Genomic DNA, 27,538 nt, shown 5'->3' with positions numbered 1-27,538 from the left:
AGCCTTTCTTAAAGCCACCCACATTGGTGGTTACCTCTGCCTCCTGCAGGAGCGAGTTCCACAGGTTAACCACGTGGCTTGTGAAGGACTTTCTTTTGTCTTCCCCAATTCACTGGATGTCCACAAGTCCCAGCACAACAAGGGAGAAAAACCTCTTTTGCCAATATGCCAAACGCCCCATTATGTCCTGCCTCACTCACTAACCTAAACCAAAAAGGCCCCCCAAAGTTGTAAGCTGCCCTCATAGAGGAGTCTCTCCACACCCCCCCTCTCTTTTAAAAATCACTATTCATTGTTATTACCTGCAGTCCTGCACAGCACACTTTGAGACAAGGCATTTCACAACAAAACATCCCCTGGCCTTCAGTTTTGGAGAGCCCAATGTGAGGCTAGCACTTCCCTTACCGCAGGAGCCTATTGCTTTGTGACAGAAGGCAAAAAACAAAACACATTTGTTGCACTATCCACAAGTTGGCAGATACCTTTGGGAGGGGGACTCTCCTTTCCAGGACTGTGTACATAATAAAAGTTCTCCATAATAAACTCCACCATTATCCAGCAAATGTGTTTGGCTGCCTTCTTCTGAACCCTTCCCAGCTTGAAAATACCCTTTTTAAGGCAGGGCAACCAGAACTGTACACCATATTCCAAATGTTTTGTATAATGGTACTGTGAAAGCGGGAGTTTTATTTTCAATCTCTTTCCTAATGGCTCAGGCATGGCATTTGCCTTGTTCACAGCTGCTGCACACTGGGTCAACATCTTCGTAGAGCTATTTGCTGTGTCCCGAGGTTTCATTGCTGGTCAGTTGCTGCCAGTTCAGATGCCGTATTTTTTTGCTCTAACATGCATCACCTTCCACTTGCTTACAAGGAATTGCATTTCCCATTTTACTTCCCACTTGCTCAGTTGCGTGGAGGGGGGGGGATCAGTGGGAAAGAAAAGTAGGAGAGAGGACACACCCTGCACACCCTGCATAGAGAGAGGTGGACCTGAAGGCTGGAGATGGACCTGAAGGCTAAAGCGCTCTGCATTTGAACCCCCATGGAACCATCCTGGGGTGAACATGAACCAGGCTCCTCCTCTCAGTCTAATCTACTCCACAGGATTGTTGTGAGCAAGCTTCTGCCTGCTCGCCCATACGCTTATTGAAGGAAGAGCAGGATGAATGAAAAAGCATCTGAGTTCAAGGAAGGGAGTGCTCACCAAGCTGTGTGTACAACCAGCCAGTGGGCTGCCCCTCCTTGTGGGAGATTTTTGCTCTGTTGTGACAAGCACTAGACAAGGATGCAAATAAATATCACGCTCCATCTGTTTAACCTGGGGAGGAAGGGAGGCTGGGAGGGAAGAGAGCCCTGCAGAACTGCATCTGAATATGCACCAGAAGTCAGCCTCTTTCCAGGATTAGAATGTCACCCTCCCTCTTGTATGAAGTGCTAACACGTCATTCTGCATCGTCTCTCAGTGGTTCTTCATTGGGTGAGACTCAGGCAAGTGAAGAGGGGAAAGAGAATTGACCCAAAGGGCTCCAAAAGTGGTCATCCCCCCAGAAAGGAAGCCCTTTGCTTTTCAAGAGTGAAAGCTCTGCCCAGCCCCAGCCAAATGCCACCTGAGATGCAGCAGGTGGTGTGGGAGCAAAGCACACAGCCCAGGATATAAAAGGCAATTCAATCTAAAACCAATAATCCACTCCCTTGGAAAAGCCATCAGGCAGGACTCCTGCCAGGCTCTCTAGGAGGCGAGGGGAGGGGCTGGCTCCAGGATGCTGGGAGGCCCCATGGAAGCCCTTTACCTGTCAACAGGATAAGGGCTTCCACCCAGAAGCTGCTCAACTGGCCACATCAGCAGCCAGTGCTGCCTGTTTAAACGACAGAAGCCAGGAAATTAGCCAGGCTGCAGCTAAGTGAGTTAGAGGCATGGTAAGCTTGTTCTTATGTTATTAAACCAAGCTGCCCAGGGAAACAAAGGCTCAGAATGTGCATGGCAGGCATGATTTCGGGGACACCAAGTCTGGCCAACAAAATGCATTTTCCCTGCACAAAGAACGGCTCAGAACTGACTGCATCAGTCACTGCTGGCGAAGGAAGCCCACCCAGAACATCCAGCCAGGACCCTGCTCTGCTGGAGCAGCAAAGGCTTCCTGCTGGAGCTTAGACAGTCCCTCCCTTTGCTGTGTCTCACTAGCAAAGAGTCACAACTCCAAAGTCCTCCTTGGATCATCCCTGAGCACCATGGAAGTGGGCAAGGCAGTAGCAGCGCTGCACCCAGGCGCCCCTCTCTCAGAGGCCCCACAGAAACTGGAAGCCGCTTCTCCCAGCATTTCCGGACAGGACTGAGAAAAGAGTTCCATCGCTCTGCTCCCCACCATCACATCCCAAGAAGCCAGCCATGGTAGTTTAGGTGGCAGCTCTGCATCAGGCTGGCAGAGGCTTCAGACCTGCAAGCTGGCACCAGCATCCAATTTGCAAATGTTCTGGCAACCTGACATGTGGGGGTTTTCCCCAGCCCAACTCACAAATGAAAGATAGTTTGTTTGTTTTTTTAAGTGCAGTGAATTCAAAAGCTGTGATCTTAACCAATACTGCTCTCCTCCGACATGCCACCCAATTTTTAAGGGGAGGAACTCTGCAGATCTCATCTACTTATCCAAGTCACAAATGGACAGGGGGGCGGTGGAGAGAACCCATGTCTCAGAGCTTCTCATGCAGACACAGATTGACATACCCGTATCACACCTCTTTGGCTGAGACCCCCACCCACCCGCCATTCCACTGCACTGCAACTGGGAGCCAGCCAGGAGACCTTCAAGCAGCCTCTGCAGAGGTCACCTGCTATGCTTCCTTTCCTCTTTGCATCAAGCCACTCTTGGCAATGCTGATTGTGACTAAGAGCTTCCATAACACTCATAAGCAACAGGAAATAAGAGCCCAGCAGCTCAGCCCAGAAAGATTAGGTAGTCCACCCTGAGAACAAAAAAAATCCCCTTTGGGGCAATCTTGACTTTCCGCTCAGAGTCCAGCTTCCCTGACCAAGCAGCTACTTCTGTAAGCCAGATCAAAACCCTGGGAAAAGGGGGAGAGAGTGTCTGTGCGACGACTCCTAAGGCCAAGGGTTTCCCTGCAATCATCAAGCACTGGAATGCAAAACGGAACATGAAAATGTACACGCCTAAACCCTGAGCAAAGCAAGAATACCTCCCCCTCTCCCAGGACGTCCACTAAGTAAGCATCCAGCCTGCCCTTGCAGCTGTGGATTTGCTGGCCTCTGGTCACTTTTAATTAAGACCAAATTCTCTCCAAGGGCTCGGCCTGCTAACAACCTTGACAGAGACACAAGTTGCAAGACACCCATACAAAGGCGGCAGAGAGTCCCACTCATTTTCCTTCCCAGGTTCACCAGAGGTTTCATCCCTTCTGGCAGGCTCTCACCCTCACTGCACTGGACAGCGACCCCAACTCTTACCAGGCACTTCCAATGGAAAGCCACACACAGACACAAGAGCAGATGAATCTTCATTCCCTTAAAAGCACAACTGCAAGCCTGTTCAGCAGGATATACCTGGAGTTGAGTCCCACGATAATCAAAGAAACACAAAAACATAACCCAGTATAGGAATCCTCCTGGCCTGCATCTGGGATTTGATGTTCTCATACATTATTATATACTGGTTATACCTAGTTACAGGTAGGTAGCCGTGTTAGTCTGCCGTAGTCGAAACAAAATAAAAAAATTCCTTCCAGTAGCACCTTAGAGACCAACTAAGTTTGTCATTGGTATGAGCTTTCGTGTGCATGCATACCAATGACAAACTTAGTTGGTCTCTAAGGTGCTACTGGAAGGAATTTTTTTTTATTTTGCTTATACATATTTATACATACTATATATGAGTGGTTCCCAATTGGTGGTTCGTGGACCCCAGGAGATGGTCCTTGGCTCCAGTCACATAACAAAAACTACAGTACCATAGAGATATCAAAGTTTTCAAAAGTAGGTGGTTCATGGCTTGGCTTTTGAAAAGCATTTACTTTGGAATCACTTATAATGAGGCATATATATATATATATATATATATATATATATATATATATATATATATATATAATTAAAGTGACTTCCCCAGAGAAAAGTTAAACATGGGAGCATAATATGCTACAGGCATCTGGTTGGAAGAAGGTGCTGGACCCGATGAGCTATGGGCCTGATCCAGAAGGCAGCCTGAGGAAGTCCAGCTGAGGCTGAATCTGCCAGGTGCACCCCTGCTGCACCCGGAAGGGAGGTGGGCTTCACACTTGAGCTCTGAGTGGGGCTTGTTCAGGTGTAGCTGCTGCCTGGCATACAGGACGGGGGATGACAGCAAGTGGGCATGCCGTGCCGTGCCGTGCCGTGCCATGCCGTGCTTCTCCAGGGCCACCATCCCCCGTGCCTGAGTTTGCCCGCCTTCCCTCCGGGAGATCAGCCTCTGCTGCCTCGTCTTCTCCCCACGGGAAGGCGAGCAAGCGCCGTCGGCGAGGAAGCGGCTGGCTGGCTGGCAGCAGACGGATTAGGCTAAGGAGCAAGAGCCACGCTTCGCCGCGGGCAGCCCAGGTGCCCTTCCGCTTTCGGGCGGCGGCGGCGGCGGCTGCGCCCTCGCAGACCCGACCCCCCCCCGGGCTGCCGCCTCCCTCCGGCTCCTGCGCAGCGAATTCCGGCGCCGAAGCGGAGTTGTTGGCGGCCGAGCCAGAGCGGGCCTCCTCGGGAGAAAGCCAGCTCAGAAGCGCCGGGCGAGACCCGCCGCCGCGCCCCCCGGGGACACCTGCCCAGCCCTCGCCGCGGAGAGCCCACCTGGGAGGGCCGCGTTCCCTAGGGACACGTGAACAGGGGGCTCCTCCTCTGCACGTGGAGAGCTAGCTCCTCAGGGTGGGAGAAGGCGGGGCTGCGGGCGGGACGCGGAGGGGGAGAGGAGCCCCGCCCCCTCAGCCCCTCCGGGGGTCGCCGCTGCCTTCGCCCCATGGGGAGACCCAGTCCAGCGGGCGGCGGGAGAGGCGCTCTGCCCATGCTCAGAGGTCCGTCCTCCGCCTCCTGGCCTACCTTGCGGGGCGCTGAGGGAGTTGCTGCCGCCGCGTGGCCCTCCCGCTCCGCCGCGCCCTTCTCGTGCCCCGTCGGCGACACTCGCTCCAGCCGCTCGGTCGGATCGGAGGCGGCGGCGGCGGCAATTGGGGCGCCCGTCACGGGCCGGGCGGAGCCGTGGCAAGGGCGGAATGCGCCTGCGCGGCGGGACTCGCGAGCCGGCCTGGCTCGGGCCCTCACGCGGGGAGAGGAGGGCAGGAGGGCGGCCTGGCCACGCCCCCGCGCCTGCGCCACCCTCTCTCCTCCTTCTCCTCCTCCTCCTCCACCCCCCCCCGCCCCCGCGGGCCCGTTTGCGCGGGAAAGGCGCGCGCGCGAGAAGCGACCTTGGGGCGGGGCGGGGCGGGGCGGGGGTGTCTCCGTGTCCCTGAGGGAACTTCCTCCGCCGCCCCGCTGTGTGAGGCGCTTCCCCGCCTCGGTGGCGCTCGAGAAGAGGAGTTTGGATTTGATATCCCGCTTTATCACCCCCTTGAAGGAGTCTCAAAGCGGCTCACATTCTCCTTTCCCTTCCTCGCCCACACAAACACTCTGTGAGGTGAGTGAGGCTGAGAGACTTCAGAGAAGTGGGACTGGCCCAAGGTCACCCAGCAGCTGCATGTGGAGGAGCCGAGACTCGAACCCGGTTCCCCAGATTAGGAGGCCACCGCTCTTAACCACTTCACCACACTGGCTGGAGGGGCCCTGGGGGACCATGCGTGGTGGCCCAGCTTCGCTCGCCCCCGGGAGCTGGAGGGCCTCTCGGCGGCACTTGGGCCTAACACCCGCCCTGCAGAGCCGCTGCTGCCCGAGCGGGTCCGAGGCGGCTCCCTGCGCAGTGCGGCCGTGCGGCCCCTCGCTCTCCGTGCGCCCCGGCCTGCCTCTCCCTGCCCTTGCGGAGGAGCCTCGTCCTTGTTCCCGGAGCGCCTCTCTGGGGCACGGCGAGCGGGGGACAGGCCGCTTTCCCTGGATCTGCCGAGGGAAGCGGCGGAAAAGCCGTCCGCTCTCTCCCTGTGACTTGAGGCAGGCCTTGAATGCTGGCGGTGACTTTTAAATCCAAGTTCTAACATTTGTCAACTCCTGGAGGAGGAAGAGAGCTTGGGATCTGCTCTGCTCACATGAAGAAAGCAGGAGAGAATTGCAATTCACTGCAGCTTTTCCCAGGTGCTCACTGCAAGGAGTGCAAACTCGGACCTAGAAAGTAGAGGAGGGCTCTGCCATGCAGAAGCCCCAAGGAGACTTTCCGTGGGATTTATCCATGTGATGCCCTATACTTAGGGGCAAAGTGGAAGGGTGAACTCCCTTGCAAAAATGGCCTTTTGCAGTTCTCCACCACCAGCAGTCTTTGTCTTTGCCTTGTGGTTCAGTTGAGCCCAGCCCTGCTTGCAAATCTGACCAGTTTACAAAGTGTCAGGCTCTGGCGGTTGGCAAGTCCACAGTTTGTTTGTAAAAGGTTGTGGGTTAAGGCTTGGACTTCTCCAATGAAAGGTCTCGGGTAACAGAACTGTAAGAGACACCTGTCTGGAGAGTTGCTGCCAGTTAATGTGCCCAGTGCTGGGGCAGATGCAGCTTTAGCCTGTAAGGGAGCCCCTTGTGTAACACCTCTTTGCTCACTTTGCCTGAAGCTCTGCAGATTTCTAACAATGATCGGGGATAGTGAGGGCACGGACAATACTGCACTGGAAGGACTAACAGTCCAGCTTAGGATAAGGCAGCTTCCAACATAAGGGTAGCTGACAGGCTTCTGGTAGGGTTGAGTCTTGCCTGTTTTCAGATGCTCCCAAGTAAGCTGTTGGCAGTTAATAGAGCAGTAGAGGGTTGTTATTTTAGTAATAAAATATTTCAAGTTTCTTATTTTGAAGCATCTGGAGACAGGACATTAAAAAGTTCTAAGTGCATTTATGCTCACAATGGCAGGCTCTTCAAACTACACAGCTCTTATTCCCCAAGAATCTCAAGAGTCAAATTCAGAATAGTAGAAGACTGTGGGTCCATGTCAGAGCTGTCCGCAGCACTTCAGCTAAGATGTAAATTCTGTGTTGCTGACCTGGTAAGGATTCCCCCCCTCCCCACCGCCCCTGAAGTCACCAACAGTTGCACATCTCTGTTATTTTTAGAAGGACCTAATGGACTCAAAAAGCTGTGCTGCTTCAAAGCCTTGCAGAGAATTCCAGGCCCCCCCCCAACCCACAAAACAGATATGTCACTTAGGTCCTACATGAAGCAAGAACTAAGAGTGCATGTAGACCCCATTACTCTGAACCCCGCCACTTCAAGTCACATCACACACAAGATCATATGTATAACACAAAAAGCAGTGCAGTGCAGCATATTACAGCATATCAGCTAAAGGAGAGATAGGCATTCCAAGGAATGTGCCTATTTTTCAGATGGGGAACACTGAGGCTAAGGAAGTAAGCATGTAGAAAACATTTACCCCAATTAATCTCATATTTAATCAATCAATAAGGCAGCCAGGAAGGGGGGGAGGCAGAATAGAAGATGGCCTGGTGCTAGAGGAGAACGCAAGAGTGGGGGCAGGGAGGGGGAACCAGGAGCTCAAAAGAATGCACGGGCTCCAACGTGGGGGTGGGGAGTCTGATCTACATGGCATTCTCCCAGCTACTCCCAGATGAAGCCTTCCAATGTTGCCGCAAGTGTCCTGCCAGCAGCACCAGCAACCTCCACCCTCTTCATGGGTGGAACTGCTGCCATTGGACTACAGGACTGGCAATCCAACTCTGCTGCTGTCACTTCAAGCTCCATCAGCAGACTGTGGCAGCTCAGAATGTTACCCAGCCTCTGAGTCCTCTTCCCCACAACCACTGTCATTTCACACTGGCGCATTGGCTGGTACCACATGGGCACAGGAGCTGCCTGAGAGGGCACAGCAGAGCCAAAGGGGAGAGAGAGAAATCCTGCCGTGACGACAGGGCCTGGACCTTGTTACTACCGTAGGAGCAACCGGGTGTGGGAAAAGAGTCCCAGGGTAACTTGAGAGCCAAATCTTGTAGCCAGAGAGCACAGGGCAAGGAAGACTTCCCCTGTCACTCCCACATCGGGTATAGCCACTAGTGCCTCACAGCCCAGCCCATGGTCCACCACAATAGACACTGGAGAAGAGCAATAATCGTTCATCTGGACTGTATAAAGCTGAGAGCCAACATCCTTTGGCAATGCAAGCTGTTAGCTTTTGGAGGTCCCAATAAAGCCAGCAACATCTGCTCCAACCTTTGTGACCTCTTTCGAATTTGGAATCCTGCCTATGTCACCTGCACAAAGAGTTAGAAACCTGCAGGCAACCTTAATTTAAAGCAACAGAGCAGATATTGGGAGATATGTATAAAGCCCAAACCAACAAATGCCTCCTCTTCACTTGTATGGTATTCCAGATCCAATCATTCACCGACATAGAGGCAGCCTGAAGCCCAGCTAATTTTACACAGCTCTTGGAGCCTTTTCCCTTATGCCCCCTCCCCTGATACTTAACATATTTCATTGTGTTTGCTTTTAACTTGCTATAGCATCAGTCCAGTGGTCTGAAATATGGACAGTGTTGTCTCCTCCTTCCTCTGGCCTTGCAAGGGCCAGTTTTCTCAAAACTTTATGCCATTCTCTTCACAAGCCATGCTAAAATGTCCCTTTCCATAAATGCGGCAGTTCCCTCACTGATAGAATCCTTCCTGAATCGTGCCTCCCTCTTCGTGTTTGTCTGTGCCAAAACAAGAAAAGGAAAGCAGGATTAGGCAGCACAAGAAGAGCCATGCTTACAGGCTTAGCCCCTCGATCTTCACCAACCTGGCAGATCATTTCTCCGGTGGGGATAAACTTTGTCCACAACTCCATCCTCCTAGGGCTCAGTCTCTGGTTTTCACCATCCCTCTGCAGCTGACGGACATCGAACAGTCCTGGCATTCTCTGAAGGAGCAGCAGCAAAATTAACAGCCTCCTTCTTGGCCCAGCAGCGGAAGAACTGGAGGCCTGTGTTTGTACAAGCCCTAGGTGTGAGCTCAAGCAACAATGCAGTTCAAGCACTTGTTTCCACCTCCTTTCAGCTGTTCCAAGAGCCTTTAATTTATGTCTTTGCTTATTGCTTTTAACTCCAATGTTTCTTCTCTCAGACCCAGGGGACTCTGGAGACCTGGATGGACATCTACAATTTTTGGCACCACCTTTGTGACCTTGGCTGTTCTGCCCCGAGAAGCTGCAGCGGAAGGGCTCTTTTCCTCCTGTGTCATGCTCTCCGGGTACATTGGCTCTCCTTGTTCCCCTTACCCAGCTGGCGCCAGGTGTGTCTTTCTTTCTGTCAGACCTCTTCCTAAGGGGCAAAGCTTTGTTTGTGTGCTAATTTGGTAAATAATATGTGCTACTTTTCACCCAAAGGCTCCTGAAGTCAGCAAGCTATTTTATTAATAAAAAAACAGTGGAAACATCATAAAAAGAGCTGCATACACATACAGTAAAAAAAAAGGCCACCACTGGCAGCAGGCAAATACATGGCAGTGATAATCTGATCTGAACACCTGTGTGACAGTCTTTACCAGTCTCTGAAATGGCCAGGGAGAAGAGAGGCTGTACCCAAAGGAAGGAGGACCAGAGTCTGTGCTGATGCCACAGCCAAAAAAGACCCTCCCTGCATGTGAACTGTCTCAAGGTCTATGGATGAAGGGCAATATACAAATTTAATAAATAATAATAATGTGCCCCCCCCGGCCATGTTTCTGCTGGAGGGGAAGGAGGGCTGTGGAGCTGGTTTTGAAGGAAGAGAGAATGAAGGAATGATCTGGTGGACATACACTATTGATTTCCTCCCACGCTGCTGCAGCGTTATCCTGCAACTGCTTCCTGATGGGGATTGCTCTGGAAATTCACCCGCAAGGGCTGTAACCGCCAGCCTTCCGTGAACTTTGTCTCCTGCCCTTCAGAGAAATTGCCTTGCTTGGTCCATGTTCCAAGATAATCAGGTGAGACAGGAGACAATGTTCTGGGACTCTAAGGCTGGGCCGTCTCAAGGAAATCATAATTTAGTTTGCAGGAAGCAGTGGGGAAAGAAACAATGGCTCTTATCAGTGGATATTTTAGGGTCCAGAAAACATGTGAAATATCTTGGAAACATTTCCTGTTTACATAAAGCTGTGCTATGTAAATGCAGAGGTCCACTATTTATCCCCAAGAGAGGGGGGTGACCATTGATGGCTCCTGCCTGCATTAAGAGATGGACAGGGAGGAGCAAGTTGTCTGAAGAAACCTGCAATGTTTCACTTGCTACCCCTCTGGCTGTATTGTTCTCAAGTGATTTCACTTAGGCAACTTGAAAGCAGACAAATGTTTTCTTTGAGAAACAGCCATAGAAGACTGATGGAGCCAGCAGCTGCCAAGTATCTGACAAATGGGTTGGGGGGGGGCAGGGAAGGGTCACCTGACAGGAGCTCTTCCTGCCCAAGAGAGAGCTTGGCCTTCCTCATCCACACTGGCAGTTGCAGCATGCTGGCCTCAGCAGGTATTTGTCATTTTTCCATGCCATTGCATGGGACACACACAGATACTGGGGGTCCCCTTGCCATAGCATTTTACCCACTTTCAGAAGCCACCAATCAGAATGCAAGGGCTTAATTGTAGAGGCAGAGTCTCCAGCACCCCAGCCTGCCTAGCCCCTAGCAAGGAGAAGCTCTAAGGAGCCTGCAGATTTTGAATTGCAAGTCATTCCCAATGGTGGGTGGTGCCCCCACCCTCAGGCTCCCATTCCCTACTTGCTCCTGCTCCAACTCTTCCCAGCAAACCGTACTGGCTACTTCTCATCAGAATGAGGAGAAATGGCTCCTCCAAGGCCAAAAAGAAAGCCCATGGCAATTGGAAAAAAGAAAACCCTTGGACACAATCAGTCCATGACTTCTTGCTACTTCCCTAGTACAGCTTGGTACCTAAGACGGAAACAAAAGACAGTTATGAGTCTGTGGCTGTCTGATGCAGTGCCAGAAAAAAGGAGTCCTAGGCCTTAAGCAGTTGTGCAAAAAAGTTGCAGATTGATGTTGGTGCTGGGTGTTTACAGAGGAGCTGCAGCTTGGGTGAGAGAAAACCAGAATCACTTTTGGAAGAAGTCCTTGAAAGAACATTCTGCTCTGTCCCAAGAGGAAAGACTTCCCCTGCCCCCTCTACATGCACACTCACCCACCCCTGCCCAACCCTCTGGCTTCTTTCCAGGCCCAGGCTGGGAATTAAAAACCCCACAAGACACCTCATAGACTGCTCTCATGCCTCTAACATGCAGCAGCCAGGCAAGGCAACTTTACCTATGCTACTGCCCACAGTCAGTTCAGGAAGCTAAGAGCAGAGGAACCCTCCCCCTGCTGCAAAATCTTTCTCTGGCTGGCTCTGAAACCAGGAGGGTTGGGAGTGAAGAGAACTCAGAGATACAGTACTGTCTTATTGCTCTCAACACTGACGGCCCACTTTGCTGCCTCCAGGGCATGTGTAGTCGTCTGTCAATCAATCAGGTCAGGGGCCAACCGTCTTCTTGGCAGGCAGCCATAACTGGCTTCTAGGGCAGCGCTTTGTAGGAAGATTTCTGCAGGCAAGGAAGGAGAAAGTGAAGCAGTGTGGAAGCAGCTTTATCTGGAGGGGGTGTTGAGTGGGGGGGGGGCAACAAGGAGCTGCTGCTGCTGCTGCCTCGCAGAGGATACCAGTATGAAAGAGTAGCGGATGCCAGCTGCCTGGCCCAAGCCCCATTGTGCCAAGGAGGAGATGCCTGCTGCTCCCTCACGCAGTCAGGTGGATGAACCAAAAGCAATGGGACAGGTACAAGCAGCAGCTTCTGCCGCCACCTGCCCCCCCCAGCAGCGCAAGAGGTGGGAATCAATGGCCACCACTTAAAGGGGTGGGGGGCTGGGGGGCTGGTGGTGCTGCAAGACAGAGGGCAGGCCGTGGGGGTTGCTGCTCCAGCATCTCTGGGGCAGTGAACCGGGCTAGGATTTGGGGCCTTGGCAGCTGTCCCATAATGCCAACCCTGTCTGAGGTTTTATCTCCTGACGCTTCTGCTTGTTTCAAGAATACAGTACTTCGTTTCAGTAGCAACCCAGATACAGCTTTTTTAAACACACACATCAAAACTCTTCCTCTTAGCATTGTGAACCTAAGTGGTGATTTGTCCTCCCTCATACTTGCTTTGCATTGGTAATTCTGCAGTGCTGCTGGTGGGGTTGGGGAGAGCTTAGCCAGGCCAAGGAGTTCACAGCATTTTACTAGATTACAAAAGAACACAAAATTGTTTTAGCAACCCTTGACAGCTGGTGCCCTCCAGATACCTGGTGCTGAGAGCTACAGGCCATCCTATAGGGAGGGTGCCAGGTTGCAGAAGGCTGTGTCGAAGCAAATATTTCCTATCATTGTAGCACTGCTTTTGGAGGAAACCATGATGAACAGGATTGTTTCAATTCATTAACCAGTGAACGAGAGTGCTGGGAGGGGGAAGGACAGATGTGAGAACTCCTCCCAGTTTTCTTGTATGCCTAGCAGATTTTTTTAAAATTGCCTAGTTGTTTCCATGTTTCAAGCCTCTCCTCAAATATTTTCCAGTCTCCCTCCCCTCTGGCTCAGTCATCTCTTCCCTCTCAGGCTCCCTGCGCCTGCCCGGTGAAGCCAGCCGCTCCCCTCTTCCTCCCTCCCCCCACCCCATGTTGGGAAGATTTAATTAGATGACTTTCCACTGCAGCCGTGGTAGCAGCATTGTTCTGCCGAAGATTAGCTTATTAAAGAGCCACTCAGTTCAGAAGTGTCAGCAGTTTTCCCTGGCACATTTCTGAACTGGCATGTCTGAAGCAAGTGATCAATTCCTGTCTTGTTTTGTGGTCTTGAGGATCTGTTCTCCCTTTGCCAATAGGAGCCAAAACATAGCACTCTTTTGAGCTGTGAAAAAAACTTTTCATGAAAAAATATCCCCACTTCCTTTGCATCCCAAGTTTGAAGTGGGGGGGGGGAGCAGGGGAACCTTCCCAGAGAGAGAGGCTTCCCTTGCCAATGGCGGTGAGCAGGACCATCTCTTTTCACGCGAACAATCTCCACGTCTCCCCAGCAACCCTCTTCCCCCTTGTGCAAAGGCATGCACCAGGGTTCAGGACCCACACAAGCCTCATTTAAAGGCAGGCACACCCTGCTAATGGTGAAGACTTCTGCACTGGCATCACTCAGAAGAGCTTCCGGAGGAGAGACCACACCCGAAAAACAGCTGGAAGAGTTTCAGCAGAATCTGCGTCCTCTGCAGTGCCCCCTTGTGGCTCAGAGACAACAGCAACAACTGGGAGGCAGAGTAACTATCAGAGTTAACATTTATTTTAATATTTCTTCTTTAAACCATTTGTGATTCACCTCAAGGACTGCAAGACAAGTTACCATCTAAAATAAAATAGTATAGAAGCACAATACAAACTAAGCAGTGAAGACAAATAGCAGCAGCAAAATACAGCAAATAACAGGTGAGGGGTTGGGGGAAATACAGTTGTTACTTGTTACTTGGTACCTGCCCACCTAGCACGTCACATGCAAGTAGATAAATAGGTACCGCTCCGGCGGGAAGGTAAACGGCGTTTCTGTGTGCTGCTCTGGTTCGCCAGAAGCGGCTTAGTCATGCTGGCCACATGACCCAGAAGCTGTCTGCAGATAAACGCCAGCTCCCTCGGCCTATAGAGCAAGATGAGTGCGCAATCACAGAGTCGTCCGCAACTGGACCTAATGGTCAGGGGTACCTTTGCCTTTACCTTACCTAAAACATGATTTATTTGTTAAAAAAGTCGATGCCAGGCATGCCTCCTTTAAAAGTGTATCACAAAAGCAAGGCACCAACACAGAACGCCCTGTCCCAAATCACCACCTGCCTGACCTGTGACAGTGAGGTGCCAGGAGCTGGACCTTAAGATAGTGGTCTCCAGGAACCAGCAGGTTCATATGGGAGGAAGCAGAGTTCCTTCAGGTACCCTTTAAGGGATTAGGCTTTAAAAAACAGTAAGAGAAGCACCTTGAACTGCACCCAGAAACCAACAGCAACCCAGTGGTAGTCTTGAAAGTATTGCTGATACACATTCAGCAGCCTGGACATTCTTCCTAGGCAGCCGCCCACAGTTCTTACCTTGGATGTTATCAACTGCAAATGTGGCCAAGTAATTACTCAAGAGGAGATGCAAGCTGGTAAACCAATCAAAAATGATGAAAAGCATTTCCTACCTGGGTGTCAACACCAGGACTAGATTTAACGGCAGATTTAAATGTGAACCAGTTTGGTATGGAGAAGTGTGACCCCTATGCCACAAGACTCTTTGGCAAAGTGAAAGGATGGAACACCTGCTTTGCCGCATCTTGTTCTGTGTTGACAGAGCATACTTGACTGCCAAACAATTTTCAGGGTGAATCTCTCACACAAAAATTATGTCATGAAACGACGACACCAATACGATGCCTATCCTAAATTCGCACAGCAAAGAACAAAGGGAGTGGATGGCCAGGATGCTAAAAAGAGGAGAAAATGAAATTCCACTGAGGAAGCTGCCTTATACCACTGGTCCATCTAGCTTAGTACTGTTTACTCTGCCTGGCAGTGGTTCTCTAGGGTTTCAGACTCTCCCAGCCCTACCTGCAGATTGAATCGGCAGCCTTCTGCATGCAAGGCAGATGCTCTGAGCTATGGCCCTTCCTGAAGAAAGTCCTTTCCCAGGCTGTGACAGATCTCTCAAACAGAAGGATTAAAACAAACAATATGGCAGTCACAGCAATGACCCCAGGCAGTATCTTGAGGGTGTTACTTAAAAGACAATAAAAAACCTCTCTCAATATATCTTCACACATGTAACAAAGTGACTTACAGAAAAGCAGCTGCCACCACTGGCTCCCAAGGAAGTTCCTGTCCCAGCTAGAATGCCAAGGCTCAGGCGAAGAGTCAGTCTTTGCCAGACAGGACGCTCTTCTTGTGGGCCAATTTACATAAGAATCCTGCTGTCCATCTGCCACGATTTAACTTTAAATCCATTAGGCAGTGACTGAAACTCATCTGCTAACAGGCACAGGGAAATTTGCCCCATTCCAAAACCTCCCACACTTACAGAAACTGCATTGGGAGAAATGGAAACGAGTCCAGATGCAACAGGAGCAATTCAGACAAGACAAATTGAAAGTGCTTGTACATAAGGATTTTGGTGGGTGCATCTGCCTTATCTCGGAGTTCAAAGGCTGGCCACCATGATAACACCCACCACTAATTATTTCAGCCCAGGTTTCTCCTATTCTCTGGGCAGCTTGGTACCTTTTCTCCATGGAAACCCTTTTCGTCACAGGAGCAGCTGACAAGTGCCCAGAGGGCAGGTGCATCTATATTTTTCTCCCTCCCTCGTGAGTGCAAAGGATTGGCATGAGCAGCAAAGTAAAGGGAATCCCAGCAGCGGGCAAGTCATATCCACACACAACATGCTGCCAACAGCAGCCTCCCCCCCCCATCACTTGCATGCAGAGGGGAACTAGCCAGCCTTGCTTGATGAGCACGGGGGCCGCAGTGTGCAGCACAGCAGCCCATCCTGACAGGGGCCTTCAGTGCTGAGTGGAGCCAGAAACTGCAGAAACATGGGCTGAAGGAGACAGGCCAGTTCCACAGAAATTGTGCAAAGGTGCAAGAAATGCATCCAGATGAGGACTGGCCCCAGGAAGGTCCCAGCAAGGCTGTGTTACTGTGGAGCTTGCTCCAGAAGGGGGAGGGGGGGATAACACCTACCCCTGTTCTTTCCTGACCTGTGGCTGATGGGAGTCAGGGGACCAACATCATCTGGACAGCACCACATTGGCTTCCCCTGTTGTACAGCTCAAAATAACCCCAGGTGGAATCACCAGCATGGTTGGGGTTTTTTTAATGCGACGGGCCATCAAGAACTCCCACATTCCAAGCAAAAGCCAGCTGGTTGGTTGGATGGATGGATGGATGTAGATTTACCTTCAGAATTTCAAGCACTGAACTCTTGGAGATTAAAACTACCACAGGAAGTGAGGCAGCTGGAAGTAAAGATAACAGAAGCCATGAGCTGCTCAAGTCCCTCCCTCTTCACTGCTCTGTCATGACTGCTCATTTCCAACCAACCAAAATGTCACAACTGACTGCATATTCTCTTCATCTACAGTAGAAAGTATTTCAGCTCCCAAGTAAATTCTAAGTGCATTTCATAAAAATAGGGAGCTGAATCTTGGAATGCTGGTTTTTTAAAAAACAGACCAACCATTGACTACTTAATATTGCAGTGTATTGCCTGGTTCCTAAAATAACCCCTAGGAAAATGAAGCAGCAGCAGGCCTCAGGAATAAGTGCCCCCTACCCTGCACTAGGCCACTGGAAGGTGGATCCTCTTGGGAAAGCTACAATTAGTCAAGGTTCTTTAGTTGCTGAAGGTAGGCACAGCCTTGTTCCAGCTTCCTGGGACAGCAATAGAACTATTTATTTCCTAGGAAATGATGCTCTGGGCTGCTCAAACTCACATGCCCAGCTGTGTTTCTAGGCTTCTTCGGAGAGAGGCCTGTTTCTAAGGCAGAGGAAGGAGGTTCCCTCCTCACAGACCCCGCTGCAGGGCCACGTGGCACAGTTCAAAAGTCACACGGTGGCTTCTCATCACAAAGCTGCTCCTGCATCCTGCTGACTCCGTCCCAGGCCAGGTCCTTCTCAGCTAACATTCTCCTTGGTTGAATCTGAAAGGAGAGATCACTCTTTGTTTTTGTTTTTTATTATTTATTACAGTTCTCTCCCACCTTTCCTCCAAGGAGCTCAGGGCTGCAGATATGGTTCTCTTCCCCTCTCTATTTTGTCCTCACAACAACCCTGTGAGGTAGACTAGGTAATCCAAAGAGGAGAACCATTTCCCCAGGTGAGTCCAGGAACATAAGGAAGAGCTCCCTGGAGGTTCTAGGAACCTAGGAAGCTGGCTTGTACTGAGTCAGCCCATCAGTCCCATACCTGAAAGGGCTGACTGATGCCAACCAGGGATTGCATTGTGTTGCTGTAATAGCACAGAAGAAACTCTCCTCCTGTTGCTGGAAGCTCCTCAGCACTGAGATAGACCTGGGAAGAATAAAGCAAAGGCAGTCAGCATTCAGCAAAACATCTGGAACGAAGCAGCCAGCAGTGATAACCTCAGGCTACTTCTCCCTCACCTGCTTTGCATCCTCCTCAGAGGAAATCTCGTTGTCTTGCACCCAGGCGTACATCACATAGTCATTTGCATGCTTGAAGGTCACCTGCAAGGGGGGAGAGCTGCCTTGAGCACAACTTGGTTGTCAGGGAAGTGAACACCTGTCTAATATGTGAGAGCTATCTGCTCTGGTTAGGCAAGGAAATGGGATGCAAACTCTGAACTGTTTCACACTTCAGTATTGCTACGAGTGGTACGGTACAAGGAAATATGACAACAAAAGCAAGATTAAGTCAAGGCCACACAATGATTCATCACAAAGTTTGTAACCTTTTCTTTAAGGAAATTATGGCAACACATGTGGTATTTAGAGGATGAGACACAGACAGAAGAACTGGCCTAAATAATCCAAAAGATTCTCATACCAAAGACGAAGTCCCTCATCAGTCTCCTGGCTTTTGACTGCTTCTATCAAACTGAGAATTTTCAGGCACAAGAAGGTTTGCCACTCACGAGCTTCTTGTCTCTGAGCCTTGCCTTTGTTTCTTGGCCAGGGTCTGCAGCCTGTTCTTTCCCCAAGGGAACCAGACCCTTTGCTCAGGTCACTCAGTGCCCTGCCACCCTGATACCTCAGCTTCACACAACCCGCCACTGCCTCCTTTTAGTCATCCTTGGCTGCAGGATGCCAAATATCCTCTCAGAGCTGTGGGCACTCTGGGCAGGAGGAAATATCTGGCACTGTGTACCCCTCAGGAGGAACCAGGAGAGCCTCTCCTTCACAAGAAAATGGCACAGTTTTTCTCATGACCACAGCACACCTCACCCTCAAAGGAGCAAAGGAAATGGAAGCCAGGCCATTGGTATGTTGGCTCTGTGCTGTCTACACCAGGCATCCCCAACCTATGGCCCTCCAGATGTTTTGGCCTACAACTCCCATCATCCCTAGCTAACAGGACCAGTGGTCAGGGATGATGGGAATTGTAGTCTAAAACATCTGGAGGGCCGAAGGTTGGGGGTGCCTGGTCTACACTGACTGCAACAGCTCTCCAGGGTTTCAGGCTGGGGGTCTTTCCCAGTTCAAGAGGCCAGGAATTGAACTGAGGACCCTTCTGCATGTCTCTGCTGCTGAGCTACAATCCTTCCCCCTCAGTACACATCTGTGGCAATGTCACCTTGTAGAGACCAATCCAATCCCAGGCACTGCTTGGAAATTCCGGAGCTGTGGAGTAGCGGACAGTGGCATCTTGCTCAGCATCCCAATTGCCCACAGGATGCAGCCTGACCAGTGGGACGGGTGGCAGAGGCTTCATCTGGAAGAAAGGAAAGAAGTTGTATCCCATAGCCACCCATTCAGCAGCAGTCAGAAGCCGCTCTTCATGCTCCCAACTCTGAACATGTTAATAATCCTCAAGTGCTGCCATTCAAAAGATAAGCTATCCTAAAAAGGTTGTAGAATGACCCTCAAAAAATTTTTGGGGGCGGCAGCTTCCCAATTAAGTAGGCTGACCCAGTTGCAATTTGCAAGCACCTACACGAGAGAAGAGTTTAAATGGGCCTGGAAATCAAAGGTATCTACTTAGGGTGCAAGGGCTCTCTCCCCACCAACCATAAGATGGTTTGTGATCTGTCTTTGAGACACAGAGCAGGACTGCAAAGCATCCATCAGAAAATGCACCTTGGCTAGCTGGAAAGCTTGTGAAGCCTTCCCAGGTCTTCTGTAGATGGGCTTCATCTGTCCAGCCATTTCTCTGATGGAAGGGACTGGAGCCGTGACCAGGTTCCTTTTTCCAAGAGCCAATTCTGCACTCAGGAAGAGAAGAACATTACCTCAAGTTCAAAGGTCCCGGTGACAGGTTTGTGGTCGCTGATGCCGTAACTCATGTGGCTGATGTAGCTGTGCAGGGACACAGAAATGGCCTCCTCTTCTGGCATCTCTCCTGCCTCTGAGGCCAACTGCAAAAGGTGCTTCACCCTCCAGAGGATCCGATCCGTCCACGCAGGCTTCCGCTTCTTCCCACTGCAAAAGGGGAGGCAGTGAGGACACACCAACGAAGCAAAGCTGCTATCCATGGCGGCAGCAGCAGAGGCATTATGGGGACAAAGCAAACCAATGCTTATGCTGCCCCCACCACCTTCATTTTATAGCTCAATCAAACAACATCTGTACGTTAGCAGATCTAAAAGAAAGGCAGGCAAAGAAAGAGGGAGGTTAATCAACTTCGTATCAGAAAACATGAACTAGCATCAACCAAGTGTTAACCAGGCTAGAGGCAGCTTTACATTTCAATGGTCCACGTAGTAAGTCATGAGAACATCAAGTGCTCAGGAGAGGTTTGCCCACATTGAAGTTTGTGCCACCTGCATTTCTGGCCCTTATCCTGGGTACTTTTTCAAAAACTCTGCTGTCTCTTCAGAGTGAAATGGTCATAAGCCCAGGAGACAAATACAGCCTGGGCTGCCTGGTCATTCTCAGAGGACTCAGTCGATAGAGCATGAGGCTTTTAATCTCAGGGTCATGGATTTGAGCCCACCTTGGGCAAAGGATTCCTGCACTGCAAGGGGTTGGGCTAGAATTAGATGACCCTTCAGATCCCTTCCAACTCTATAATTCTACGATAGAAAGATGTGGGAAGAAGACAATTTGCTCGGCAGCCAACTCTTATTGCCACCGGAGTTACCAGTAGCTCAAGATCTGACCTGTTCACTCCATTCCACACCTGGGTCTCTTTGAAAGGATTAAGCTACCCAAGGGGCAGCTGAGCAACCTACGAATCCCTTTTTAAGCTGCTGAGCTGACTAAATAGCAGCCAGCAGAGCCTTTTTGTGCCTTGTGGAAGCAAGTGCAGCAGAAGCATTTCCTATCCTGGCTTCTGAGGAGCCCCAGCAGGCAGGCAGGAAAGCAAACCTAGTGAGCCAACAAAGTGGAATCCACAAGGGCTATCATGCTGGAGAACAGCTGCTTCCTTCATCCCCATTGATCACTGTGGGGGAAACTCTCCGTTGCACCCAGATGCAAGAGGCTCTTTTTTATTTCAGGTCCATCATGCCAATTAGCAGGTTAGGATCAGCCTCCGGCAGCTGGAGAGAAAAGAGTGGCAACAGTTTGAAATGCTAATAGTCTAAAAGTCTAAAATGCTGAAGATTTGGAAAGGAGGGCATCAAAATCTCCTTACTTAAACCAAAAGAGCGTCTTCTGCCCCCTGAAATAGAAACAGACATTAGTGCAAAAATCCCAAACACCTATTTCACTGGAGCTCTTTTGGAGGACTGAGCCAAGACACTGATGAAGAGCCTCCTCAGACTAAGATGGCCAGGGTCAGCTCTCTCCTTCCCCAAACTGCCTCCCGCTTTCTTCTCAGGTGGGATGTTTATTCACCTTCACCAGCCTGGTCATACATCCAAGATGTGTGTGTTGTGGGGGTAACCAGCATTTACCTGGTATCATAGTCATTTGAGTACAGGTCAAACTTGTAGGTGGGTTTGAACTTCAGAGGCCCCTCCATGAATTCTTGAAGAATGGGTTCCTTCTTCTTAGCCATGTTAAGCTGAATAAATAAAAAGAAAGGAATAAGAGAAATGCAAAGCAGCAACCAGGCCCAACTAAAAGAATCCTACATATGAGAAGTTCTGAGGCCTCCTCTTCGAGGCTTCTTTCTTTCTTTCTTTCTTTCTTTCTTTCTTTCTTTCTTTCTTTCTTTCTTTCGGAAAGGAGATCCACATGAAGGTCATTTTACTCCACAGAAATTGATATGGAATGGGACAGGCAAGTTTCACAACTTCCCAGGAGGAAATTTAGAGCCAATTGTGAAATAGATATGGACCAGGAATAAGGCAAAAAAATATGGGAACAAAATGTAAATATTCACAGATTTGTTGCCAAGTGACATTTGGGGGGTGAGTCAGGGGTGGGTGGAATCAGCAGGCAAAATTGTAGGGTCTTCCATCAGGGGAAGCCAGAAGAGAGAGGAAAGCAGAAGATCCTGGTGGTGGCACCTGCACAGGCATGAAGAGAAGAGAACTTGGAGGTAGTACCTGGTCCTTTTCCCACAAAAGGCTGAATCGGCTGTTATTGATTGATTCTCGAATGAAATGCAGGCCGTAATCTTCAATCCGGAAGTTCAAGTCACCAAACCAGAAGAGAATGCTTCACAGAGAAGAAACGAGAAATAACTGCTTATGAAAAACAGGAGAAAGCTGCAAGGCAGACATCAGATTCATCCGCAGATGATATCTCAGGAGCACATTTACTCTGTAGCTCTCCATTCTCTTTCACCACTGTGCAAAGTTATCTGCCCTCTCGTTCGCTTTGAACTGCATGGTCTTTCCCCCATTAGGAAGCATCACTTAGTCTGAAAGTGACACAACGGGGGGGTGGGGGTGGAGTCAGGCTCACTAAAGAGCTGCCAGAACAATTCTCAAAATGGACTCCTCTGGTCCAGGCACCTTCCCTCCCTCCCTCCCTTCGCAGAACCAGGTGCTTCAGAGCAAAAGGGAAGACTTCCAAACTTGGGAGTGAGACCAAGTGCTGCTCTGCTTGAGGACCTCCTCTTCCTCCAGGAATTTTGTTCCCTTGAACGGACTTCTGTGGAGCTCTGAATAACCCCTAAACTACAAAATTCCACAACTGCCATCTCTTTTCAGGAGTTGGGCAAAAATTTAGTTATTTGCCTGGGAATTTGGAACATCAAGTAAGTTTGTGGCCTTCTGCTCAGCTTTTTATTGGGATAAGTTGAATTGAATCCACATTTTACTGATGAGCATTTTAGATTGTTTTTAATGTTCATTTTTGTAAACCACTTTGAGTTGCTTTTGTGGAAACAACAACAAATTAATCACCACCATCATCTTCATGAAATAACCATCTTCCGCATGCTCTCACTTTGGGTTCAAAGCTATCAGAGGGGCTCCCTAAGCTAAATGGACAACTACATATGTGGCAGAGGCCAAGCTGAGCTGGATCCTCTTTTCCTAGAAGCAAGACAGCAGGGTAGCCTCGACCAGATTCAGTTGCCACTCACTCGTGATCCAGGACGTTGGGAATCTTTTCGCCTTCAAACTGCTGCATCTCCAAGATACGCTCAAAGTCATCCAACCGCTGTCCTGCATTCTCCATGTGGGCTGGCAGGTGGCAGTTCAGGAAACAGATGGTATGTCCATAGACAGACATGCGAGTGGTGACACCCCCCTTGTTTCCCTACAAGACATAAGAAGCCAAGGCACCGACGGATCAGGTCCCCCAGATCACACAATAACAGTGCTTGAAGCTGTTTTAAGACTTGTTTCCATTGAACATGTTTCCATTTACAGGTACATTTCAGAAGCAACACCTACTATTCATAAATATTCGTCAAACACAGTGCTATTTTTCTAGAAAAAGAGGTGTCGGAAGGTATCAGGAACACCTCCTTTGTTCTCTTATAATGGCAATGGCGCCCACCTGAGAGGGGTTGAAACTGAGTTCCGATGAGTTTCAGTTTGGTCAATCCCAAACTTGTTTGAAGCCAAGAAAGGCACAGTGGAATCCTCAAGACAACAGAGAAGTATGGCACCATAGGAAGCCAGGAATCAGACTGTGCTTTGAGTACAGACACGAGGAGCAAATTTGCCAGCACCAGGGATGGCAACACTTTTTGCTCTGATGTGGTCCAATCCTGCATCATCATACAAATTAATCTCTGTAGCCCTTGACAAGTTTATAACTTCAGAGAAAATGTTTTAAAACTTTACTAACTTTCTTTTATTCCTCACTGAAGCCACCATAGACAACATGCAGAAGCCAAGACTAAGTTGCAATTTGAAAAGCCGTTAAAATGTCTGGAAAACACGGTGAGCTGCTTACCCAATATCCGTAGAGACCTGTGCGAGTGAACTGGCTTTGAATGTCCCGTATGAAGGGGACATGAGGCTGCTTTGCAAAGACCAGGAGGAGGAGGCCCTGCATGCGTATGGAAGATACCTGCAAGCAGAAAAGATTTTTTTTAAAAACAAACACTAGCGACCCCCCAGAAAAGGTTAGGATCATCTTCTATGATCTCAGACCGCAAGCCAGTAGCAGATGGTGCTTGATGCCCCAGAAAATCCCAGGCCTGGGAAGGGAGTCCAAACACTGCTCAGTTGGCTAAAGGAAGGCGACGGCATCTCCCTTGAGGGCCAAGGAAAGCTGCTGCTTCCTCCATTCTTGACAGAATTGGAGATAAATGGAAGTCAGGCAGTACCAAGAACCTCTTCCTGCCCAGGCCTAATAAAGGCACTGGGGAGCACCTGACCCAAGCCAGTGCAATGCTCAAGAGAACTCTGGCTGGGGAGTAGTGTCTGGGGACCAAGCACAGGAAACAGCAAAATTGTAGCCTTGTCTTATTTATTTTAATGCACAACCACTGCAATTCTAGGTGGTTGGTAGGCCTTTTGGAATCAAACCCGACTAGAACATTCTTGAAATCAAAAGAACATAAGAAGGTCCTTCGGCAACTGGATCAGGCCAAAGGGGATCATCTAGCCAACTGCCCTGTTTCCCATAGTGGCCAACCTGATCCCCATAAGCAGGACCTGAAAACAGCAGAAATACTCTCCCCACTTGCAATTCACCGGAGACACTTATTACCTCCGGATCAGTGGAGGGAGCACAGAGCCACTGTGGCTACATTACTTCTTGCATCAGAGACAATTCTAGAACACTTAATTTCAAAAGCCAGCCTTGAATGGTTTCTGCTTTGGCGAGTCCCTGGGAGGAGCGGGTAATCACTGAGAATGCCCCCCCCATGTGCCCTTCCTATGCTGAATGCAAACTCTGGAGCACTTGCAGCAGATCTATGACTGTCTGCTGGCCAGAAAGGAGGCAGGGTCATGCCCAAATGACAGGACACCTCATGTGCCAGGATATGCATCAGGAGAATAAGCCAGACCACCAATAGACAAATCAATATGATTACCTTGACATAGCGCAGAGGAGAAAGAACATTCATGAAGAAAATACTCCAAGGATCATCAAAGGCCATGTCAGACAGGAAATTCACAATCTTGGAGTTCACCTCCTGTAAACTGAACACTCCAGGGTTAACCCAGGTAATCTTACATCTCATTTTGACAAAAAGTACCCAGACCTATTGGGAAACACTAAGAGCAGGAGAGGCTGCTGGCCCTCTGCTATCCAATGAGATGTTTGTTGATCTTTTAACCCACTGCCTGCATCCACATGCACACCCATGCCCTAGTGAAAGCAGAGGAAGGAAGGGTGCATCACCAGACGGTGGCACAATTCTGGATACCATCTTAGCACACTGAGTACTGACTACTCAGTACTACTCAGTGAAATCACACGCAAGAACATTCTTTCTTGAAGTCCACACAATCCTGAATGGCTGCCCCTTTTCTTGAATGAGATTTCTCACCTGTGCCACATTCCCCCTATGTCTGCAAAAGATCTCAAGAAGCACCATGTTCGTAAAGGCCACCTTCTCGCTTCTGCAGATGGCATGGCCAGGATGATATCCCCAGCTCTAGTTCCTAAAATACCTACCCAATGACATACATGTCCATTTCCCGGTCTTGCAAGTTGAGCTGCAGCAAAGAGGTGACATCAGGAGGGGGAGAAGCTGTGCCCACGTTCCAAGTCACCAAGTGCAACCTTCAGAAACAGACAAAAGGCAGTGCGGCTGAAGTACAAACAGGTGGGGACAGGCTCCTGTCCGGCACAGCCACCTCCTCATCCCATTTACGGTATCTCTCCCCTCCTCATGCCACCTTATCTGTAATCCTGCCCTAAAAACACCAAAGCCCCGCTGGAGAGAGTCTGCCTGGGAAGGGCACCTGATCCCTTGAAGCTTCTGCTTCTGCATTTTCCCACAGATCAGAAAAGCCTCGTCGATGGTGCGTGAGACTTCCTCGTGGATCTCATCATCGGAGCTGACGTCCTCCACGCAAGCCATGAGCTGTGCCACTCGCTGCCGCAGCTGCAGCCGCCCACTGGAGCCCGTGCTGCTCACGCTGGCAGAGCGGCTGCGGAAGGCAGAGGGGGTGCCCTCCAGGTCCAGCAAGGAGACGGAGAGCAAGTCCTGGAGCGGCTCTTCAGGTTGCAAAGATGCCATGGGGCCAGCAGGAGAGGGGCATGCCCCACTCCCCACCCAAGGTGCTGCCCAGCCAGAGAAGTGTCAATGCAAGCAGAATTAAGCCTCGCTTCTGGCAAAAGCTAAGGAAGGAAGCCGTCAGCCGCACCAGAAGGCAACTCTGAGGCAGGAAGGGGTGTCCTCTTCCTCTCCTTGCAAGCCCTCAAGGTGCACCCCCCACACCCAGGCCACGCGCCAAGAATTAATGCTGCTGGAGCCTGGAGATTTATGAAAAGCTATTGTTAACTGAGGCCAATCACATGTTTCTGTGACTCTGTCATGGAGGTATAATCACTGGTTTTGAGGCACGTGCCCCACATGGAGGGATTGCCAAGCCAGGGACCAAATCTGACAAGTGACCCCCTCAGGAGGCTTTTTATTAACACAGCTTCTGGCTAGGAAGGGGTTGGGAGGTTCAGAGGTGGCTGTTGCAGCTTAGCTTGTGGGTCAGAGAAGTGTGGGGAAGGAAAAACATATTTGCCCTGTTTCCCTGCCCAAGTCAGCCCTCCAGAAGGGGGATGACAGGATGGGCACAGGATATATCCCAGAGACAGGTGGCCTTCCAAATGCTGCCAGACTATATCTCCCATCACCCCTGAGCACTAACTCAGCTGCTTGCTGGGAACTAGAGCCCAACATCTACTAGAGGCAGAAAGCGGATGTGCCGTGCAGGGCCGCGGTTAGGAAGACCTGACTGGGACTTAAGCGGAAGCCCGGAGTTGCCTGCCAAGCGCAAGACCCCCGTCCTGCGGGAGGAGGGAGAAGCGCCACCGGCAGGCAGCCCGGCAGCCCCCGATCCCGGGCGTGTTCCCGGCCGGCCGCCTGCCTGCCTTTCCACGGGCGCACCTCCCCCCCCCCCTCCCGAGGATGTGGAAAGTGCGGGCAGGGGAGCCCCTTTGGCAGCAGGCGCAGCACCTGCTATAGAAGCGGCCCACGAAGGACTCAAATCCCAGCCACTGCTTTGCAAGCCGAAATCGGCTTTCGCGCTTCCCGCGGCGATTAGCATAACTCCCGCTCCGGAGCCGCGGAGCCGCATTTGCTGTAAGAAGGCGCGCCTGTCCGCGGGAGGAGGCCGGTCATGGGGCCCCGAAATCCTTCGGGAGGGGTTGCTGCCTCCTCGCAAGAAACCCCAAGGGGGCGGAAGAGCCTCGAGGGAGCAGCCCTCGCCTCCCCAACAGCAGGGGGCACCACTTGGGGCAGGAAGGATCGGGCGCACTCTGCACATGCCCAGGGACTCCCTTGACACTCCGCCGGGGGCACGTGGGCCAAAGGGAGTTTTCCCAATACGGGTCCCCCGCGCGCATGTGCAGGTGCAGCAGCAGCAGGAGGCCCCTCCGCTTCCTCACCTGAGATGCTGCGGTCCTTCCTCCGGCTCCATCGCGGCTGCCTCCGCCCGAGAAAGAAGAGACGGGCGAGACCGGAGGAAAGAGCTCGCTCGGCTCTTGTGACCGCTCCGGCCAATTGGGGCAGGGGACGAGGTCGGCGCGCCTCCTGATTGGCTGGGATGCCAAGAGGCCGCGTCGTTCTGAGCACGTGATGCAAACAACGGGTAGCGAACGCAGAGCTATCCAAAAAGTATAGAGAGTTGCTGCGCCGGAAAATGCGAGCCTGGTGCCTGGTGCTGTTCATGGGGCCTGACCTCCCCAACCCGCAATATCCGCACGAGGTTACCCTGCAAGGCTGTTGCAAGCGGCTCTCTTCCGCGCAGAGGAGAGGACTCTCCACTCCGCTGCAGTGATGGCCGGAGACTTTATTGGCAGGGACGCGTGTTTTTAAAATTTAAAAATGCGCAGTAAAATTAAAGTTAAATTAAATTTCTCGCAAAATAGAAACCTACGCTTTGATGGGGCGTTCACGTGCCTGTGGGATTTTGTGTGTGGGTTTCTTTTGCGGGGAGGGGGGCGCTTGCCCTGCGCGGTCCAGGCTTCCACTGTTTTCTGGAAGATTCAAACATGGCTTCTCAATTGGATCCAGGGAGTGGCCCATCCCGGCAGCAAAATGGTCCCCTCTGCAATTTCGGACTCCCTTCCAGAGCGTGCCGTGACGTCCCGCCGCAGCTGCCTTCCGGGTGGGCTTTGGGCCAGGGAGGCTTCGCGCTCCGCTTCCTGGCCCTGCAGGGCGGGCAGCGTAGCGGGGCTGCCGGAAGGCCCGGCTACGAGGAGGGAGAAAGGGCGACGCGGCGGGAAGCCCCACGGAACGCAGCAGTGGGCC

The 27,538-nt window shown here is 50.9% G+C and overlaps 2 protein-coding genes across 6 annotated transcripts in view; both read right to left on the bottom strand.

Annotated features, from left to right (window-relative positions):
- MYO1C (myosin IC) overlaps window positions 1–9,177 on the bottom strand; it is a 47,257-nt gene extending 38,080 nt beyond the window's left edge. Inside the window, exon 1 of one of the 3 annotated variants that reach the window (XM_060268421.2) lies at window positions 8,878–9,177. In XM_060268421.2, the coding sequence (XP_060124404.1) occupies window positions 8,878–8,994 (117 nt within the window). In that variant the 5' untranslated portion in view covers window positions 8,995–9,177. Of the gene's footprint in view, window positions 1–5,067; window positions 5,521–8,850 lie in introns of those variants that run through there. The other 2 variants (XM_088658151.1, XM_060268426.2) reach the window with 2 other exon arrangements.
- A 4,205-nt stretch (window positions 9,178–13,382) lies between these two features.
- On the bottom strand, window positions 13,383–26,823 carry INPP5K (inositol polyphosphate-5-phosphatase K). 3 transcript variants are annotated; one of them, XM_035138832.3, is made up of 13 exons: window positions 26,674–26,823; window positions 24,742–24,849; window positions 24,155–24,263; window positions 23,065–23,181; window positions 22,244–22,419; window positions 21,258–21,369; window positions 20,661–20,770; window positions 20,399–20,425; window positions 19,053–19,242; window positions 18,398–18,535; window positions 17,248–17,331; window positions 17,051–17,155; window positions 13,383–16,785 (listed from the first exon to the last, which is right to left on the bottom strand). In XM_035138832.3, the coding sequence occupies exons 1-13, from the start codon at window positions 26,703–26,705 to the stop codon at window positions 16,684–16,686; spliced, it is 1,410 nt and encodes a 469-aa protein (XP_034994723.1). In that variant the 5' UTR covers window positions 26,706–26,823; the 3' UTR covers window positions 13,383–16,683. The 3 variants fall into 3 exon arrangements, with proteins under 3 accessions (XP_034994723.1, XP_034994724.1, XP_088514285.1); XM_088658159.1 differs by lacking the exon at window positions 26,674–26,823 and adding an exon at window positions 25,032–25,324 and having other exon boundaries at window positions 15,943–16,785; XM_035138833.3 differs by lacking the exon at window positions 20,399–20,425.
- Between the last annotated feature and the right edge of the window lie 715 nt (window positions 26,824–27,538).

This window comes from Zootoca vivipara, chromosome 14, assembly GCF_965207765.1.
Source record: "Zootoca vivipara chromosome 14, rZooViv2.hap1.1, whole genome shotgun sequence".
NCBI classification, from domain to species: domain Eukaryota; kingdom Metazoa; phylum Chordata; class Lepidosauria; order Squamata; family Lacertidae; genus Zootoca; species Zootoca vivipara.
This window is presented reverse-complemented; position numbering and strand designations above follow the sequence as displayed.